At 43.7% G+C, this 18362-nt stretch overlaps 1 protein-coding gene across 1 annotated transcript in view; it reads right to left on the bottom strand.

Annotated features, from left to right (window-relative positions):
• Window positions 1–18362, bottom strand: part of LOC143288871 (ras GTPase-activating protein 3-like) — a 70930-nt gene that overhangs the window by 17261 nt on the left and 35307 nt on the right. The window contains exons 8-17 of the mRNA XM_076597526.1: window positions 17695–17765; window positions 12852–12980; window positions 11162–11312; window positions 9495–9643; window positions 8346–8460; window positions 7745–7819; window positions 4858–4981; window positions 3059–3165; window positions 1844–1921; window positions 472–558 (exon numbers count right to left, since the gene is read on the bottom strand). Coding sequence (XP_076453641.1) covers window positions 472–558; window positions 1844–1921; window positions 3059–3165; window positions 4858–4981; window positions 7745–7819; window positions 8346–8460; window positions 9495–9643; window positions 11162–11312; window positions 12852–12980; window positions 17695–17765 — 1086 coding nt within the window. The remainder of the gene's footprint in view (window positions 1–471; window positions 559–1843; window positions 1922–3058; window positions 3166–4857; window positions 4982–7744; window positions 7820–8345; window positions 8461–9494; window positions 9644–11161; window positions 11313–12851; window positions 12981–17694; window positions 17766–18362) is intronic.

Raw genomic sequence — 18362 nt, 5'->3', positions numbered from 1 at the left:
CACATACGCACACACACATGCACACACACATGTGCAAACACACACACACACAGGTACTCTCGCAGATGCACACATACACCAACACACTCACAAGCACACACACACACACACACACACTCCAGAAACACTGTAACTCTTGGCTCCACAGTGATTCTGGCAACACACACACACACACACCAGTTACACTATTATACTGTATTAAACACACACACACACACAAATACATACATATGCACACACATACACACCCGCACACCCACACATACATAAATACATACACATGCACACACAAGCATATATACACATACGCACACACACATGCACGCACACATACACACACACGCATGTGCAAACACACACACACACAGGTACTCTCGCAGATGCACACATACACAAACACACTCACAAGCACACACACACACACACACACGGAATACAGCATTTCACGAAAGAGCATGCACACCAACATACCGTGCGTATAGAGTCCAGAAGTGGGTCTGTCGTCAGGGAGTCCAGTAGGGGCACCATGTATTCTTCTTTCTTGGGCCCGTTGTGGTTCTGACAAAACACACACACACACACAATATACTGAAACAATTCTTGGGTCTGTAGTGATGCTGACAACTCACAGACAGATATACACACACACATGCACACACACACACACGTACACAAACACACACACACACACACGCACACACACACAAACACACGCATGCACTCGCACATGCACACGCACACACAATACATATACTGTAACGATTCTTGGGTCTGTAGAGATGCTGACAACTGACAGATACAAACACACACACACACACACACACACACCAGTTACACTACAACTTGGGACTGTAGTGATTCTAACAACACACACAAACACACACACTCACACACACACACACACACACACACTCCAGAAACACCGTAACTCTTGGCTCCACAGTGATTCTGGCAACACACACACACACACATACACACACCAGTTACACTATAACAGTGCAACTGCATGGATTTATTTATGCATTCAATGATGTTATAATGAACACTTATTTGACACTCTCTTCCAAATTAAGCTCAAAGTGCTTTACATGTAAAAAAAAAAAAAAACTCGTTTAACTGTAATGTGTGCGCGTCCATGCACTCAATTGTCTACTGTATGCAAACGATTGCTCCCATTTGCAAATGCTGTACTTTGGTACATCTGACTATACATGATAATACAGAAACCTCCACACCTTGATGTGTAGAAATTTTCACACATTTTTATTACAAAAATTGCTCAGATGATTTTGATTTGAAATAATTATGACAAAAACCCAAACATATAGCACATAACATAAAAGGAAAATCAGTAAGAAAGAGAGCAGTACACATCTGCATTCTTTGGATCCACATCCGTTGTGTGTGTGTGTGTCTGTGTGAGTATCTGTGTGTGTGTGTCTGTGTCTGTGTGTTGTATGCTTTGTGTCTTACCGTGTGTCTTACCGTGTGTGTGTGCATGTGTGTGTGTGTGTGTGCGTGTGTGTCTGTGTGTTTGAGTATCTGTGTGTGTGTGTGTGTCTGTGTGTTGTATGCTTTGTGTCTTACCGTGTGTGTGTGTGTGTGTGTGTGTGTGTGTGTGTGTGTGTGTCTGTCTGTCTGTCTGTCTGTCTATCTGTGTCTGTATGTTGTATGCTTTGTGTCTTACCATCTGTGTGTGAATGTGTGTGGGTGTCTGTCTGTCTATTTGTGTCTGTGTGTTGTATGCTTTGAGTCTTACCGTCACGTTATCGTTAAGCACCCTGAGAAGTTTGACAGCGTTATGTTAACGTACTGTTATCATTACACCACTCGATATACTCACAGCAGCGGAGCTGATGATGTTTACGAGAGTGATGATGGTTTTGGAGATGAGAGTCAGGGTTCTCTGCACGCACATATCCTGCAAAACATGCAAAGCAATCAGCAACACACACACACACACACACACACACACAGGTCACACGCTCTCTTCCCCCCTCAACACGCATCTCATGGTTTTCAACAGAAACTGCGCATGCAATATGCAGCAGTGGTTACAGCCCTGGACTTGCAGTCTGAGGGTCCAGGGTTCGATCCTGGGATCAGTTCCTGGTGGTTTAAAGGGAGATCACAGCCTGCTGCTGGTACTGTTGTTGTTTAATTGACTTATTTATTTACTTTATCTATCTACTTATTTACTTACTTTATCTATATATCTGTTTATTTTAATCTATCTGTCTTATCTACCTATCTGTTTACCTTAATCTCTCTTCATCTGTTTATTTTAATCAATCTATCTGTCTGTCTGTCTATCTATCTGTTTATTTTAAACAACAGTATCTATCTATCCATTTATCTGTCTATCCGTCTATCTATCTGTTTATTTTAAGCAACAATAAAAAATATCCACACCTTTGTTATTTCAACACTGTCACCCACAGACTTCGGTGACAACAAAAGTCACGGTCTGCGGACATGATGATACAGACCTGATGATGAATTCTGTTTAATGTCCCAACACACATACTACTGACTGTGGACATTTTGTTCAGAGTTTGTTACAAATTTTCACAATTGAGTGTTATCGTTCAGGAGAAGAAGGGGAAGGGAGGATGAATGGTGAGTTTGGGGAAACCTGGTTTGACGGGCGCAGTAGCCAAGTGGTTAAAGCGTTGGACTGTCAATCTGAGGCTCCCGGGTTCGAATCACGGTTACGACGCCTGGTGGGTGAAGGGTGGAGATTTTTCCGATCTCCCAGGTCAACATATGTGCAGACCTGCTAGTGCCTGAACCCCCTTCGTGTGTATATGCAAGCAGAAGATCAAATACGCACTTTAAAGATCCCATAATCCATGTCAGCGTTCGGTGGGTTATGGAAACAAGAACATACCCGGCATGCACACCCCCGAAAACGGAGTATGGCTGCCTACATGGCGGGGTAAAAATGGTCATACACGTAAAAGCCCACTCGTGTGCATACGAGTGAACGTGGGAGTTGCAGCCCACGAACACAGAAGAAGAAGAAGAAGAAGAAGAAGGAAACCTGGTTGATACAGACCTGTGTGTCTGAGCGAATGTCAAACAGTCGAGGGCCCAGAATGGCCGGGGCGAAGAACCGCAGGAACACAAAACTGGACACGGCGTGGTACCGCACCGTGCTGTTCTCTGCAGATCAACAGTCAACACAAGTGTGTGTGAACATTTCACAAAAAGAGGGTAATACTGTAAATAAAGTGTACTTGACAGGCACAAAGAGCCGAGTGGTCAAAGCGTTGGGACTTTCACTCTAAGGGTGCCAGGTTTGAATCCCGGTCACCACACCTGGTGGTGGGGGTAAAGGGTGGAGATTTTTTTTCCGATCTCCCAGGTCAACAGATGTGCCTGAACCCCCTTTGTGTGTATACTCAAGCAGAAGATCAACTACACATCTTAAAAATCCTGTAATCCATGTCCACATTCGGTGAGTTATGGAACAAGAACATACCCAGCACACACATCCCAAATAAGAGTATGACTGCCTATGGCTGGGGGTAAAAACGGTCATACACGTAAAAGCCCACTCATGTATAGCATACATGGGAGTCGCAGCCCACAAAGTAGAAGAAGTAAGTGTAATTAATTCAGAAGCGAAAGTTTGAACTTGCTAGTATATATCATTTTGTATATTTTACTATGTATTTGTTCAGTGGGTTATGAAAAAAAGAATATACCCAGCATGCACATCCTCGAAAACTGAGTATGGCTGCCTACATGGCGGGGTAAATAAACAAAACAGTCATACACGTTAAATGTTATATGTCTGTCTGAGTGTGTATGTGTGCATGCCTGAAATCTCACTCAATGGCACAAGTAACGAATGATGAGCGCCCAATGGCAGCCATCGGTCGGCTCTACCCAGGTAGGCAGCCTGTTGTGCAAAACGACCCTACGTTTGTAAATCGTTTAGAGCTTGGTCTCCGACCGAGGACAGGTGCTATATAAGCATCCATATAATTCATATATCATTTTCATTTCAGTGGACTCTCTCACCACCTTCCACAGCTAAACTGATGCAGCAAAGTCTCTGGTAGGACAGGCCATGAGTGAGCTACATTCACAGCTGCATCTATGTTGCCTGGCCCTACAGGCACCTGACAATGGTGTTTGAAACAGACTGTCATAAACTGAAGTGTCAATGGGGCTCCACGATGCAGACCTGTTCAGATTCCTCCAAGTCTGTCAGTTGTGCGTAAAATACCTGGGTCACTGTAAATAGCTTTCCCCATCCATTCTGAATACCTTTGTATGTGACTTTATGCACACACACACACAAAAAAAAAAAGAAAGAAAAAAAAAAGGAACTGTAATCATTCAGTGTACCATCTCAAACAAGAGAGGCAAGGCCTTCAAGACTCACTTGTGATAAATTAAGTCCCCTAGCATTAATTACAGAGTAATTTCCCTTTTTTACTATCTGCACCTAAACGTTTGCAAAATAAAAATTCCATGCTTAGCAAAAGAAGTTCCTGTTTGAACAAAAAATGATAATAATGACTCCTCTTGTTGTTGTGTCAGAATAAGAGGTCAAAGTGCCAAGTTTAGAGAATACAAAAAATATAACAGTAAATGCAGTTTGCATATAATTAGGCTTCTTTTTTTTAATTTTTTTGTGCCCATTCCAGAGGTGCAGTATTGTTTTAAACAAGATGACTGGAAAGAACTGAATTGTTCCTATTTTTATGCCTAATTTGGTGTCAACTGACAAAGTATTTGCAGAGAAAATGTCAATGTTAAGTTTACCACGGACACACACACACACACACACAGACAACCGAACACCGGGTTAAAACATAGACTAGTTTTTGCCCCTGTGCTGACCTGGGTAGTGGTGCGTGGCCATCTCCTTCAGGACACAGAAAACGTCACGCATCATCGGGGGACACACCAGACCCGAACCCGTGATGGCTTCCACAGCCCCTGTCACGTACTGCTTCATGTTGGCCTGCACACACCAAATTCAAAACAAAACAAAAACCAACACTTTATTAACTCACTCAGTACGGCCAGTCCTCTCTTCTCCTCTACACAGACCCCTTGGATGTCCAGTGGGTGTCTGAATGACCCAACCTTTAGCTTCCGTCGTAAGAATTGTGGTATTCTTTGTCAACATTCACCTCTTCAGTATAAGAGCCTTCCTCTTGCAATATTTTGATGATGGTAGTTGGGGTGAAACGCTGTTAACGTCGTCTCTTTCGCCGTTCGTATGGAGTGAGTTAATCCACATGGAAATTAACATGTGCAATCACAGGCTCGTTGTAAGACACCAACATAAAAATGAACACATGTACCATACAATACACTAAAACAAGTCAGATAAAAACTCGCAGTAGCTGACTAAAACAACCCCCCACCCCCACACATGCACACACATTAAGACAATAAAGTATTGCACAACAATGTATACCGATAGAAAACATCCAGCAAATAAAATATAAATATTTAACCCTCACCCTCACCCCCACCTACACACATATTAAGACAAGGTAGTGTACAACAATATGGAAAAAAAAACACCCAAAAAAACACATACAGCGACTAAAGCATTGGGACTTTCTTCTTCTGCGTTCACTCGTATGCACACGAGTGGGCTTTTACGTATATGACCGTTTTTACCCCGCCATGTTGGCAACCATACTCCGTTTTTGGGGGTGTGCATGCTGGGTATGTTCTTGTTTCCATAACCCACCGAACGCTGACATGGATTACAGGACCTTTAACGTGCGTATATGATCTTCTGCTTGCATATACACACGAAGGGGGTTCAGGCACTAGCAGGTCTGCACATATGTTGACCTGGGAGATCGTAAAAATCTCCACCCTTTACCCACCAGGTGCCGTCACCGTGATTCGAACCCGGGACCCTCAGATTGACAGTCCAACGCTTTAACCACTCGGCTGTTGCGCCCGTCGTTGGGACTTTCAATCTGAGGGTCCCGGGTTCGAATCCTGGTCACAGCGCCTGGTGAGGGTAAAGGGTGGAGTTTTTTTTCCCCCCATCTCCCAGGTCAACAGATGTGCTGACCCGCTTAGTGCCTGAACCCCCTTTTGTGTGGATACTGCATGCAGAAGATCAAATATGCGTGTTAAAGATCCCGTAAACCATGTCAGCTTTTGGTGGGTTATGAAAACAAGAACATATCTGGCATGCACCCCTCCCCCACACCTCCCTGAAAACAGAGTATGGCTGCCTACATGGTGGGGGTCAAAACAGCCATACATGTAAAAGCCTACTCGTGTACATGAGTGAACATGGGAGTCGCAACCCATGAACGAAGAAGAAGAGTACACATACACACGCAACACATGTATACACACACACACATATGCACGCATGCACCTGCACATATATACACATGCAACACATACAAATGCAACATATAAGCACGCAAAACACACATATATGCACATGTGCGTACATGTGTGTGCGCATGTGTGTGCGCCTGTGTGTCTCTGGCAAACTTTGTGTTGGCATTTTCATACTGCCACAGTAGTGGTTACTAATCATCATCATCATTATTATAAACAATGATGTCCCTGTATCAGTCTTTACTTATCATCATTATCATTATTATAAACTTCATGCTGCTGTAGAAATCGTTAAAAATCATCATCATCATTACTATATATACTTCATGGTGCTGTAGCAGTCATTACAAATCATCATCATTATAGGAAATTTTCTTCCTAAATTTTTAATGAGTAATGAAACGAGTTTTGCATTTTAACTTTTGAAAGTAAGTGCCAACACGATTTTTCTAAGTAATCGCTGTGTCCGCCGGTCGATTGTCATCGCGCCTTAGCATGAGCTCGATCGCCCAATCGGGCCAGGTAGTTTTGTGACCTGTTGTGATTCATCATCAGACACAAAACGAGAGCGCCAAAGATGGACAGACAGAAAATACAAAAAAAAAAATTAGCTGTATGTAGAGCAAGGAGCAGGAGTCAAGATGGCTGCCGGAAAAAGAGGGCACTAGTCAGGGATGCACAGGGGAGGTAACCTATTTCAGGAGGTTATTGGCCGTAGCTACTTTCATTTTCTCCGCATAGGCGGGTAGTAGTTTGCACAGGACAGGAATCAGACCCCTGCCGGAGTCTGCACTAGTGGGTCATGGTTAAGTATGTGTAATTAAATATAAACTTCATGGTGCTGTACCAGTCATTACTAATCATCATCATCATTATCATATACTTGATGGTGCTGTAGAATTCGTTACTTATAATCATCATCATTATCATAAACTTCATACCACTGTACCAGTGATTACAAATCATCATCATTATTATATATCTCCATGCTGCTGCAGCAGTCATAATTAATCATGATCTTCATCATTGTATAATTTATGTTGCTGTAGCAGTCATTATTAATCATCAGCATCATCATCATCGTCATAATAATCTTCATGCCACTGTACCAGTCATTACAAATCATCATCATTATTATATATCTCCATGCTGTTGCAGCAGTCATGATTAATTATGATCTTCATCATTGTGTATAATTCATGTTGCTGTAGCAGTCATTATTAATCATCAGCATTATCACCATCGTCGTCATGATAATCTTTATGCCACTGTACCATCATCATCATTATCACAAACTTAAAAGCTGCAGCAGCAGTCATTACTTATCATCATCATCATCACCATCATTACTATTATAAACTTCATGTACACATGTCACACAATAAGAAAGGGGTCTCACCAAGTTGTCGTTAAGGTTCTCTCCTTCCTTCAACCTGGTGGGGTCTATCTCACATGCCTTGGGCTCATCGCACACCTGATAACAGAGACAGCAAAATCTGACACCATCATCGAAACTGAAATGACACTCGGTTTAAGACATTATCAGTAAAGAAGTAACACACACATACACACATACATACACAGCGTGCGCACACACTCAAGCACACACACTGCACAAGCTTGAATACACAATGTACACCCTATGCACATACAGAAAATGGATGAATGCGTGCGTAAACACACACACACACATCTACATGCATGCAAACATTCTGATATACAACAAAAGTTGTGAGACAAAATTTTGCTAAAAGTCCAACACACACACATACACACAGACACAGCAAAAACTTGCTCATACATTGCACACACCATGCACTAACAGGATACGTGTACACACATACACACACAAAACTCACAAGCATACAACCATTCTGACGAACAGCAACAACTGAAAGACAACCCCCCCCCCCACCCCTCAATCCCCCCAAAACCACAAAAACATAAACCTATAAGTTAACAACAACCATCCATGAACAAAAAGAGCAGGCACGACTCACAGAGTCAACAAAGCCTTTGAGCGTGTCGTGGAGATAGGGCAGTCCCACCAGCTTCATCAGTTCATCCACCATCTTGGACAGCAGAGAGTTGCCCCGCAACAACGTGTTCGGATCTCTGGGACACAAAACAGTACCATGTAAAACACAGACACTCACAGGAAGAAGCATACAAGGACTCGCATACACTGATATAAAGAAGCTTACAAGAACTCGGAAAACGCGGATTTTCGTCCACTGAATTTCACCTGGGGCAGCCCTCCTGCTGCCATATGGGTTCTTTTACATGCATTATGCGCATACTGCACGCTGGACCTTCATTTTATCATCATCATATTGGAAAGACTAGCAACCAGACCAACACTCATGGTCAGGAAGTGAAAATTCCTGTCCACGTGAGGACTTGAACCAATGAAAACTCATTTTTTCCTAGTCAAGTGCATTACCAGGCCACCACTGCACAAATACGGCGTACGCTCTTGTGGTCACTATGTGACTTAGGATGTAGGCTGCACTGGAACTCACTGGTCGTCGCAAACACATGCACATACACACAGACACACATACACAAATGTACAAATACAGACACACACAGATGCATGCAGACACACATACACACATTAAGTTATACCCATGCACAAACACACACACAGGCACACAGACACACACTGATACATGTATACATGAGTGCATATGCAGACACACACAAACACACAGACACACATATACATGCGTGCATATGCAGGCACACACATACATACATACGGAGACACACACACACTGAGGCACACATACACACGTACATATGCAGACAAAATACACACAAGCACACAGACAAACATGTATACACGCACACAGGCTCACATTCACACTTGTACACATGCAGACAAAAAATACACACAAGCACACATTCACAAATGTACACATGCAGACACAAATCACACACTGGTATACAGACAAATTCATGCATGTACCCATGCAGTCACAAATTACACACAGGTACACAGACACACAGTCACACATGTACACATGCAGACACAACTTACACACAGGTACACACATTCACACATGTAGACACACACAAACAAAGACACACATGCCCCCCACGCCCCCCACACACACCCAAACACAACACACAAGGTACACACTCACGTGGTGACGGACATCTCGCGGTCAGCCAGGACCCGAACCAGGGGCACCAGGGCCTCGTGGTGGTAGAAGAGGCGCACCAAGGGCTGGGCCGCCTCCTGGTGGCCGTCAACGATGTGCCCCAGGATGTAGGCCGCGCTGGAGCTCACCGGCTGTCACCAACACGCAACAGGGCATGCATGCATGTGCATGTAAATGATGTGTCGTTTTTCCTCCACACACGTGCACGCTTGCAAATGTGTCATTTTCCACCACACATGCACACTTGTAAATATGTAAAATGATATATGTGTAAACTGTTTCTTTTTTTCTTTCTTTAACTCACTCCGGACGAATAGTTTTCTCCCTTGCTTTTCCCTGCAGACAACCTATTTGTTAGGGTTCGGGGAAAAAAAAAAAAATCACAAAAAAATACTGTACACAAAGTAACTGATACTTGACCCACTGACCCCTCTCCTCACGTCGTGTGTACGCCCACCCCCCTCACTCTCTTCACAGCCCTCGGAAGCTGTCACCGTCAGTACCTTCTTGCTGGTAGCTTTCTTCACTGCAGATACTTTATTCAATGTCTTCATCATCCTCGTCGATGTCAAAACCTTCAGTTTGAAGCATTTCAAGCACTTCAGCAGCAGTAAAAAGCCGCTGTCGTGATCTAGCTTGCTCCAAAAAGTTCCATTTGTATCGCCTGCGACGCCATTTTCACATACGTATGCAGATTAGCTTGTCATGTGGGGTACTGAGCTCAACAGCTTGCCAGCGAGTATATAGTTATGGAACCTGACGAAGAAACTTTCCATTCGACCCTTGACACGTTCGCAATGCCCGGTATAGCTGCAATTTTTATGCTACCCCATGAGGAAAACGTGGAAAAAAATTTAACTGTCGAAACCACTATAGCGTTCATCGACTGGAACGCTGCCTTACGTCAGCAACGCTATAGCTTCCATTGTCCGGAGTGAGTTAATAAGACCAAAACGTAATTTCTCATGCGAGATACTAAAGTGCACTTGAACTGACCTGACATGCACACACACACATACATATGCACTACATATTCACATAAACGCAATATGCTTAGGGTTTTCTTGTGTGAGAGTTGTTGTTTTAATTTTAAAAAGACAAAAATTTTATAACACAACATATAACAGTACAAGTCAAAACCCCAGTAAAAGTAATAACAAAAATTCAGCAATACACTCTAAAACTTTCCAGATACTTGGTTTAAATGCACACACACACACACACACACACACGTGTGTGTGTGTGTGTGTGTGTGTGTGTGTGTGTGTGTGTGTGTGTGTGTGTGTGTATATATATATATATATATATATATCTAAAGAGAGAGAGAGAGAGGGAGAGGGAGAGAGACAGATAGATAGTAGATAGATATAGACACACACACACACACACACACACATATATATATATATATATATATATATACAGATTTTTTTTTCAATCAACAGTTTTTAAAAGATCAAGACCTATCTTATGATTATTTCAGCTAGCTTCAGCTGTCAAACACAACTACTTCTGGAGCAAAAAAAAAAAAAAAAAAAAAAAAGCAACTCCCCATCTCATCCACTTCCTTCTCCACCCCTTTCCCCTTTTCCACCCCACCCCATCCCACCCTTTATACCCCACCCCCACCATCCAGAAGATGCTCTCACCTCCACGTCAGCTGAGGTGAGGAGGAGGGATTTGAGATCCGAGTAGTAGTGCGACTGGAAGACGTAGTCCGCTGTGTAGCAGATTTTTAACCGCACCGAGCCCAGATCCTGAGACGATCGCTTGTGGGGTTCCCTCCCTTGCAGACAGTACCTGGATAATTTCATTTCATTCAAGATGGTTAAACACGACCCTTTGCAACCTCAACAGGCACAGTTCATGTATGAATGGTTTCAAAGCATGCATCATGTTGTATAACTTGCGCACGTGTTATTCTCAGTTTCGCTTGGTTTTTACCCTTTGCTGTTGTGTCCGACAACATCAAGGAATGGACCAAAATGACGATGCCACATCTCCTCACGACAGCTGCCAACAGAACGGCGTGGTGAGCTATGACATCTTCCTCATGTCCCCCCAACGACCCCAGCGGTCAAGGGAGTGGGTGAGCTGTGTCTGTAAAGCTTGTGGAAGTAATAAATAAATATTCAAAACATCTTTTCAGGGCAAAGGGGTGTTTGGTGGAAGCAGATGGAAACCAGCACACATAGTAATTATTCAAAGCATCTTTTAAAGGCCAAGGGGCGTTTGGTGGGAACTAGTGAGAAACCAACATACATAGTAACAGTAGTGATTTTACAAAACATCATACACAGATATTTTTCAAAACATCATACAAAGCAATCATTCAAAGCATGTTCTGTGAGGACAAAGGGATGTTTACTGGAAACGGATTGGAAATCAACATGCATAGTGAATATTCAAAACATTATACATACACAAAATTCAATCAAAATATCTTCTGAGGAAAAAGGGGTGTTTGCTGGAAACAGACGGAAACGTACACAGCAATCATTTAAAACAGCATGCACAGAATTTAACCAAAACATCTTCTAGGAACAAAAAGGTGTAGGTGGGAACCAGTGAGAGAAATTGACAAACACAGTAGTTACTCAAAACATTTATTGCAGACATAGGAGGAAGGTGGCCAACATGGAGAGTCAGTGAGGGTCTGGGTTTGAATCCTGCACTTGCCCTTTTTCCCAAGTTTGACTGGAAAATCAAACTGAACATCCAGTCATTAGGATGAGACAATAAACCGTGGTCCTGCGTGCAGCACGCACTTGACGCACTGAAAAAGAATCCACGGCAGCAAGAGGGTTGTCGTCTGGCAAAAATTATGCAGAAGAAATCCACTCTGACAGGTACACAGAAATATAAGCAGTGATGCCTCCTTGAGCAACTGAAACTGACAGGCGCAATAGCCGAGTGGTTAAAGCGTTGGTCTTTCAATCTGAGGGTACTGGGTTCGAATCTCAGTGACGGCGCCTGGTGGGTAACGGGTGGATATTTTTCTGATCTCCCAATCAACACAAGTGCGGACCTGCTTGTGCCTCAGCCCCCTTCGTGTGTATACGTAAGCAGAAGATCAAATACGCACATAGAAGATCCTCTAATCCATGTCAGCGTCCGGTGGGTTATGGAAACAAGAACATACCCAGCATGCACACCCCCAAAAACAAGAGTATGGCTGCCTACATGGCAGGGTAAAAACAGTCATACACGTAAAAGCCCACTCGTGTACATACAAGTGAACATGGGAGTTGCAGCCCACAAACAAAGAAGAGAAAAACTGCAGACACAGGGAGTGGAGGGGGGGATGTGCGAGGTGGACATTGACTGACACACACGTACCAGGCCTTGTGCTCTGTGGCCAGGTCCAGGTCCCTCAGCTGTATCTTGATCTCCCCCAGGAAGCAGCCCGGGAACTTGTTGCCCAGCACCTCTCTCGCCACCTTGGAGTCGTCGTGCCACAGTGACACACTGCACAACACACACACAGAAATGTACACATACATACACGTGGACACACAAACACATGGACACACAAAAGGTAAACACACACACACACATGCACATGCACACATATGCGTACACACACACATACAAATGTGTTAACACCCACACACACACTTTGCATTCACACACAAAAATATGCACACACATATAAACGAACACACACACACACACACATACATACACACACAGGTACACATGCGCACACACACAAAAATGTATGCACACACATATGCACACACACATACAGAAATGCTCACACATACAAACATGCACATAGACATACACAGACACACAGACATACAGAGACACACAAACGCATACATGAGCACATTCAGACACGAACACACAAAAATAAACATACAATAAAACACACATGCGCATGCAAACATACACACACACATACATTCACACAGGCACAAAAACCACACACAAACACAAAAATCATTAAACAGATCAACAATTAAAAACAAAAAAAAATCACAAACTGAAATATGTGTGAACATGTTTGGCACGCACGCATGCATGCATGCAAGCACACTGTGTGTGTGTGTGTGTGGGGGGGGGGGGGGGGGGGTGTGTGTGTGTGTGTGTGTGTGTGTGTGTGTGTGGTGTGTGCAGCAAACTGAGAGAGAGAACCAGAGTGAAAAACACCGAGACAAAAGACAGGGACAGCCTGACATTATCTCCCTTCGCCTAAACTGGAAACTGTGCTTGTTCTGCAATACCCAAGACAATATTTGCCAGACATTTTCAGAACAGACTGTTTCTTTTATCTTTATCTAATATATATTAAAAAAAAAAAAAAATGTTTATCTAAAGAAACTTTCAACCCTAAATTTGTTGACAAGAAAGAACATATGACAGCATTTTTTTTTTTTTTTTTTTTTTCAAATAAGCAGACTTTTTTCTTTTTTTGGATAAAACATAGGCACTTCTGACCACCACCACCAAAGTGACTCAACAGCAGTGCAAGGTCTCCTCTGGTATGTGGCCTCCTGGTGAACTAGCATTGATATTTTCCTGTGGACTATGACAGGTGAACCCAGGTGTGGCTGAAAGCGACTGAAATGGTACAAATAATAGTCAGGCATGAGATTGGGAAATTGTGATTGAGTCTGAAAGGTGGGGGTCCATGGGGCAGCACCCCTGGTGGGGGTCTGGGGGCAAAGCCCCCTGAAGCTGAAGGTTTTTCTCAATTTCAAACCATAAAATCTGCACTTGTGGGCCACCAATGCTGCTGAGGTATTCCAACCCACAGAAGACAAAAAATCAGTCCAATTCTTCCTAAACTGAAGTGTTTTTGCTTCCAAACCTGTAAAGTCAGCCTTGGGGGCATGATTTTCAAAATCATGTCTCATGTGTTGTGTGTGTGTGTGTGTGTGTGTGTGTGTGTGGTTTCAATGCAACTCGGTGTATGTGAGAAAGAGAGACAGACAAAGAGACTGAGAATAGGGGTCAGGCTGGACATGGGAGGAAAGAGTTAACTCACTCAGTACGGCCAGCCCTCTCTTCTCCTCTACACAGACCCCTCGGATGTCCAGTGGGTGTCTCAATGACCCAACCTTTAGCTTCTGTCGTCAGAACTGTGGTATTCTTTGTCAACATTCACCTCTTCAGTATAAGAGCCTTCTGCTTGCAATATTTTGATGATGGTAATTGGGGTGAAACGCTGTTAACGTCGTCTCTTTCGCCGTTCGTATGGAGAGAGTTAAAGTTCATGTATGTGCACTGCTTTAAATACAACTCTGTGTGTCAAACTCTTTGTGTGTGTGTGTGTGCGTGCGTGCGTGCGTGCATACGTGCATGCGCGCGCATGTGTGTGTGTTTTCAAGGAAAATGTTCTTAGCACACATGTTTGCACTGTACCAATATAATTAACCACAAAGTCTCTTCAGCTGTAGTCTCTGTTCCGCTGACATGCATGTGTGTTGGTTGAGGAAAGAAAGGGGAAAGTGGAATGACTGGAGGGAGGAGGGGGTGGGTCTGTGACTGGTTATATCACTTTCAAGCAAGCTGGAGCTAGTGGTCAGTGTCTTGGCTCAATGCCAAAATTGCCACAGTCATTGACAGTGGTTTCATACCCCCCTCACCCCCCCCCCTCCCCCATTTCCCTCAGCACTGGTAGGAGACTCAAGAGAGAGGGGAGAGGTACCTCAGCAAATCATGCAAGTGGAGTCTGCAGGAGGGGGGCGGGGGTTTGGGGAGTGACTTTTTTTCTCTCTGAAATCAACTGCTCTTCCGCTGAAAATAGCGGATCTGCTGAGAGTTCCCCAACATGGACTCCGTGTGCGTTTGTGTGTGTGTGTGTGTGTGTGCGCGCGCGCGCGCGCGTGTGTGTTCAGGGGAGAAGGAGAGAGAGAGAGCGACAGCAGACAGCAAGCGAGTGTGCGTGTGTACACGCGTGTGGATGTGTGGTTCCAATTCAACTGTGTGTAAACAGATGTAGGAGGAAAGAATGCAAGTTGTATTTGTGCATGTGTATGCACTGCTTTCAAATTCAATAGGTCCCTCTCTCCGTGTGTGTGTATGTGTGTGTGTGTGTGTGTGTGTGTGTGTGTGTGTGTGTGTGTTCAATACAACTCTGTGTGTATATGCAAGAAAGAGAGAGAGAGAGACAGAAAGAGGGAGAGAGGGACAAAGAGACAGAGGAGGGGAAGGTGGGAGGAAAAAGTGCAAGTTTGTGTGTATGCATATATGTGCATTGCTTTAAATACAATTCTGTGTGTGTGTGTGTGTGTGTGTGTGTGTGTGTGTTTTCAATCTCCGTGTGTGTGTGTGCTTGAAAGAGAGAGAGAGTGTGTGTGTGTGTACACACGCATGTGCGTATTATCAAGCTCTGTGTGATTGTGTGAGTGCTCATAATATTATGTGTGCACGTGTGCAAGTGTGAAGGAGAGAGAGATAAAATAAGAAACAGAGTATGTGTATATGTGAATGCATTCATGTGTTGTTGTTTTTTCAAAGTGTGTGTGTGTGTGAGTGTGTGTGTGTGTTCAATTCAGCTCTGTGTCTGTGCGTGCGTGTGTAACTTCGGTAATCTGGCCGGCTATAGGTCTCAAATCTAAATACACTGACTCTTGCCATGAACTGTCTGCACTAGCCTACAGAAGCCTGGCTGTGTCAGAAAAGGCACTGACGTCAATAAGTTGCTACAAAGTTTCTGTTTCAATCAGTCGCAACCTTGGCAGCTTGTGTGCATGAACAGAGGGTCGAGCAGATGTAGCCATGGCCCTTGTGGCTTGACAGGGATGGAGATCGCGCGCACTGATGCATCTGTGCGTGCGCGCAAGTTTGTGTGTGTGTGTGTGTGCGCGCGCGCGCGCCCACATGTCTGTGCCGGCCGCATGTGTGTGTGCGTGTGTGATCGACGGCATGTGCGCGCGTGCGTGCTTTTCACAGTGCGTTAGGAAACTTTTCGGACTTTGATTTTGGTGCTCTGACAAGTAACTGGATCGCCTCTCAAGGGGTCAACATACGACGCTTTCGAAAGAGCATTCCGTTTTCATTTTTGACAGATCATCGGGAAACGATATAGAACTTGACGGCCCATCGGCTTTTTCTTTCTTTCTTTTTTCTTCTAGAAAACGGACGCTCAGTTTTTAATGCAAATGTGAAAACAGATTTCCGTGCCTAGCCTGAAGAGTTGCACCCGTAGGATCTGACACCAATCGCATTTGACCTTGCCCGCGGTGTCAACTTTGTGAATGACGTCGCCTACCCGTAAAGTTATTTTCTTTTTATTCTTCACTTCTGTTTTGACAATCTCATCTTGCCAGACCCAGTTCCACTTATTATTCACTCCTTTATCGATCTCTGCTGCAAAAATCCTCTAACCCTTTGTGAGTTTTCTCATTCTGTCAATGACTGAAGACGATCGACGAAATCAGGCATCTTTGCAGGTCGTGAAGCCGGCGAGTGAGTTTTGTAATTCTGACCGAATACGGATCAGCTGAATGATGACAGAGGAGCAAAGGTACACTTATTCTCAATTGGTTCGCTTATCCAAACATGGGGTATTTTAGCAAACGCTGTGGGTCTGTCTTGTTGATCGGTCGGACAACGTTCGTGCAACCTTCGTGGGTCGGAAAAAAACATCCCCCCCCTCCTCTCCAATTTTCTCAAAGGATTTACGCGAATCTCAAAAATGGCCTCTGGAGCCAATTTTCGGTCGGAAAAATCTCATGCCTGACAGTGGAGTGATGGCCTATAGGTAATGCGTCTGCCTAGGAAGCGCGAGAATCTGACCGCACTGGTTCGAATCACAGCTCAGCCGCTATTTTCTCCCCCTCCACTAGACCTTGATTGGAGGTCTGGACGCTAGTCATACGCACGAGACGATAAACCGAGGTCCCATGTGCAGCATGCACTCAGCACACGTAAAAGAACCCACGGCAACAAAAGGGTTGTTCCAGGCAAAATTCTGTAGAAAAATCCACTTTGATAGGAAAAACAAAAAAAAAACTGCACACAGGAAAAAATACAAAAAAATGGGTGGTGCTGTAGTGTAGCGACGTGCTCTCCCTGGGGAGAGCAGCCCGAATTTCACACAGAGAAATCTGTTGTGATAAAAAGAAATACAAATACAAATAATGTGACAACAATAAAAAAACAAAACAAAAACAAAAACAAACCCAAAACAAACAATAAACAAAACAAAAAAACAAAAAAAAAATCTCACCTCAGCTCTCCCTCGTAGATGTCGTCAAAGCTGTAGATGTTCCGGTCGTGGTTCTGGCCTCTATTGTTCAGCTGTCCACACACAGGAAACCAAACCAACCATGCAAGTTCATAACATGTTCCTTCTTTCATGAGTTGTGCAGTCTCGTGACACGCAAACACTACATTTGTACTAAAGTATGCCCAGGATGTCAATCGTTTCTAGTTTTCCATCTCAGCTCAGTCTATTGACTCATAGTTTAGATACACGTGTTAGATACACATGTATGTTAAAATGTATGTATGCAGTGCGTGCGTGCGTGTGTGTGTGTGTGTATGTGTGCGTGTGTGTGTGTGTGTGTGTGTGTGTGTGTGTGTGTGTGTGTGTGTATGTATGTATGTATGTATGTGTCTGTGTGTGTGTGTGTGTGTGTGTGGTCACATTTTGGTGTGTGTATGTAACATAGATATAATGTTTTATGTTAACAAAGCGTTTTTGTAAAGCACCTAGAGCAGATTTCTGGATAGTGTGCTATATAAGTATCCATTATTATTATTATTATTATTATAGTTTTGTCACCCTTGCAACAAATCTGTTTTGCTTTTCCACCCTCAATGACAAGCTGTGTTCACCTCTCAAAACTGCTCTGCTTCCCCCTATTTCATCAGTCCACTGGAGAGCATACACAA

This window comes from Babylonia areolata, chromosome 13 (genome assembly GCF_041734735.1).
Source record: "Babylonia areolata isolate BAREFJ2019XMU chromosome 13, ASM4173473v1, whole genome shotgun sequence".
NCBI classification, from domain to species: Eukaryota; Metazoa; Mollusca; class Gastropoda; order Neogastropoda; family Buccinidae; genus Babylonia; species Babylonia areolata.
This window is presented reverse-complemented; position numbering and strand designations above follow the sequence as displayed.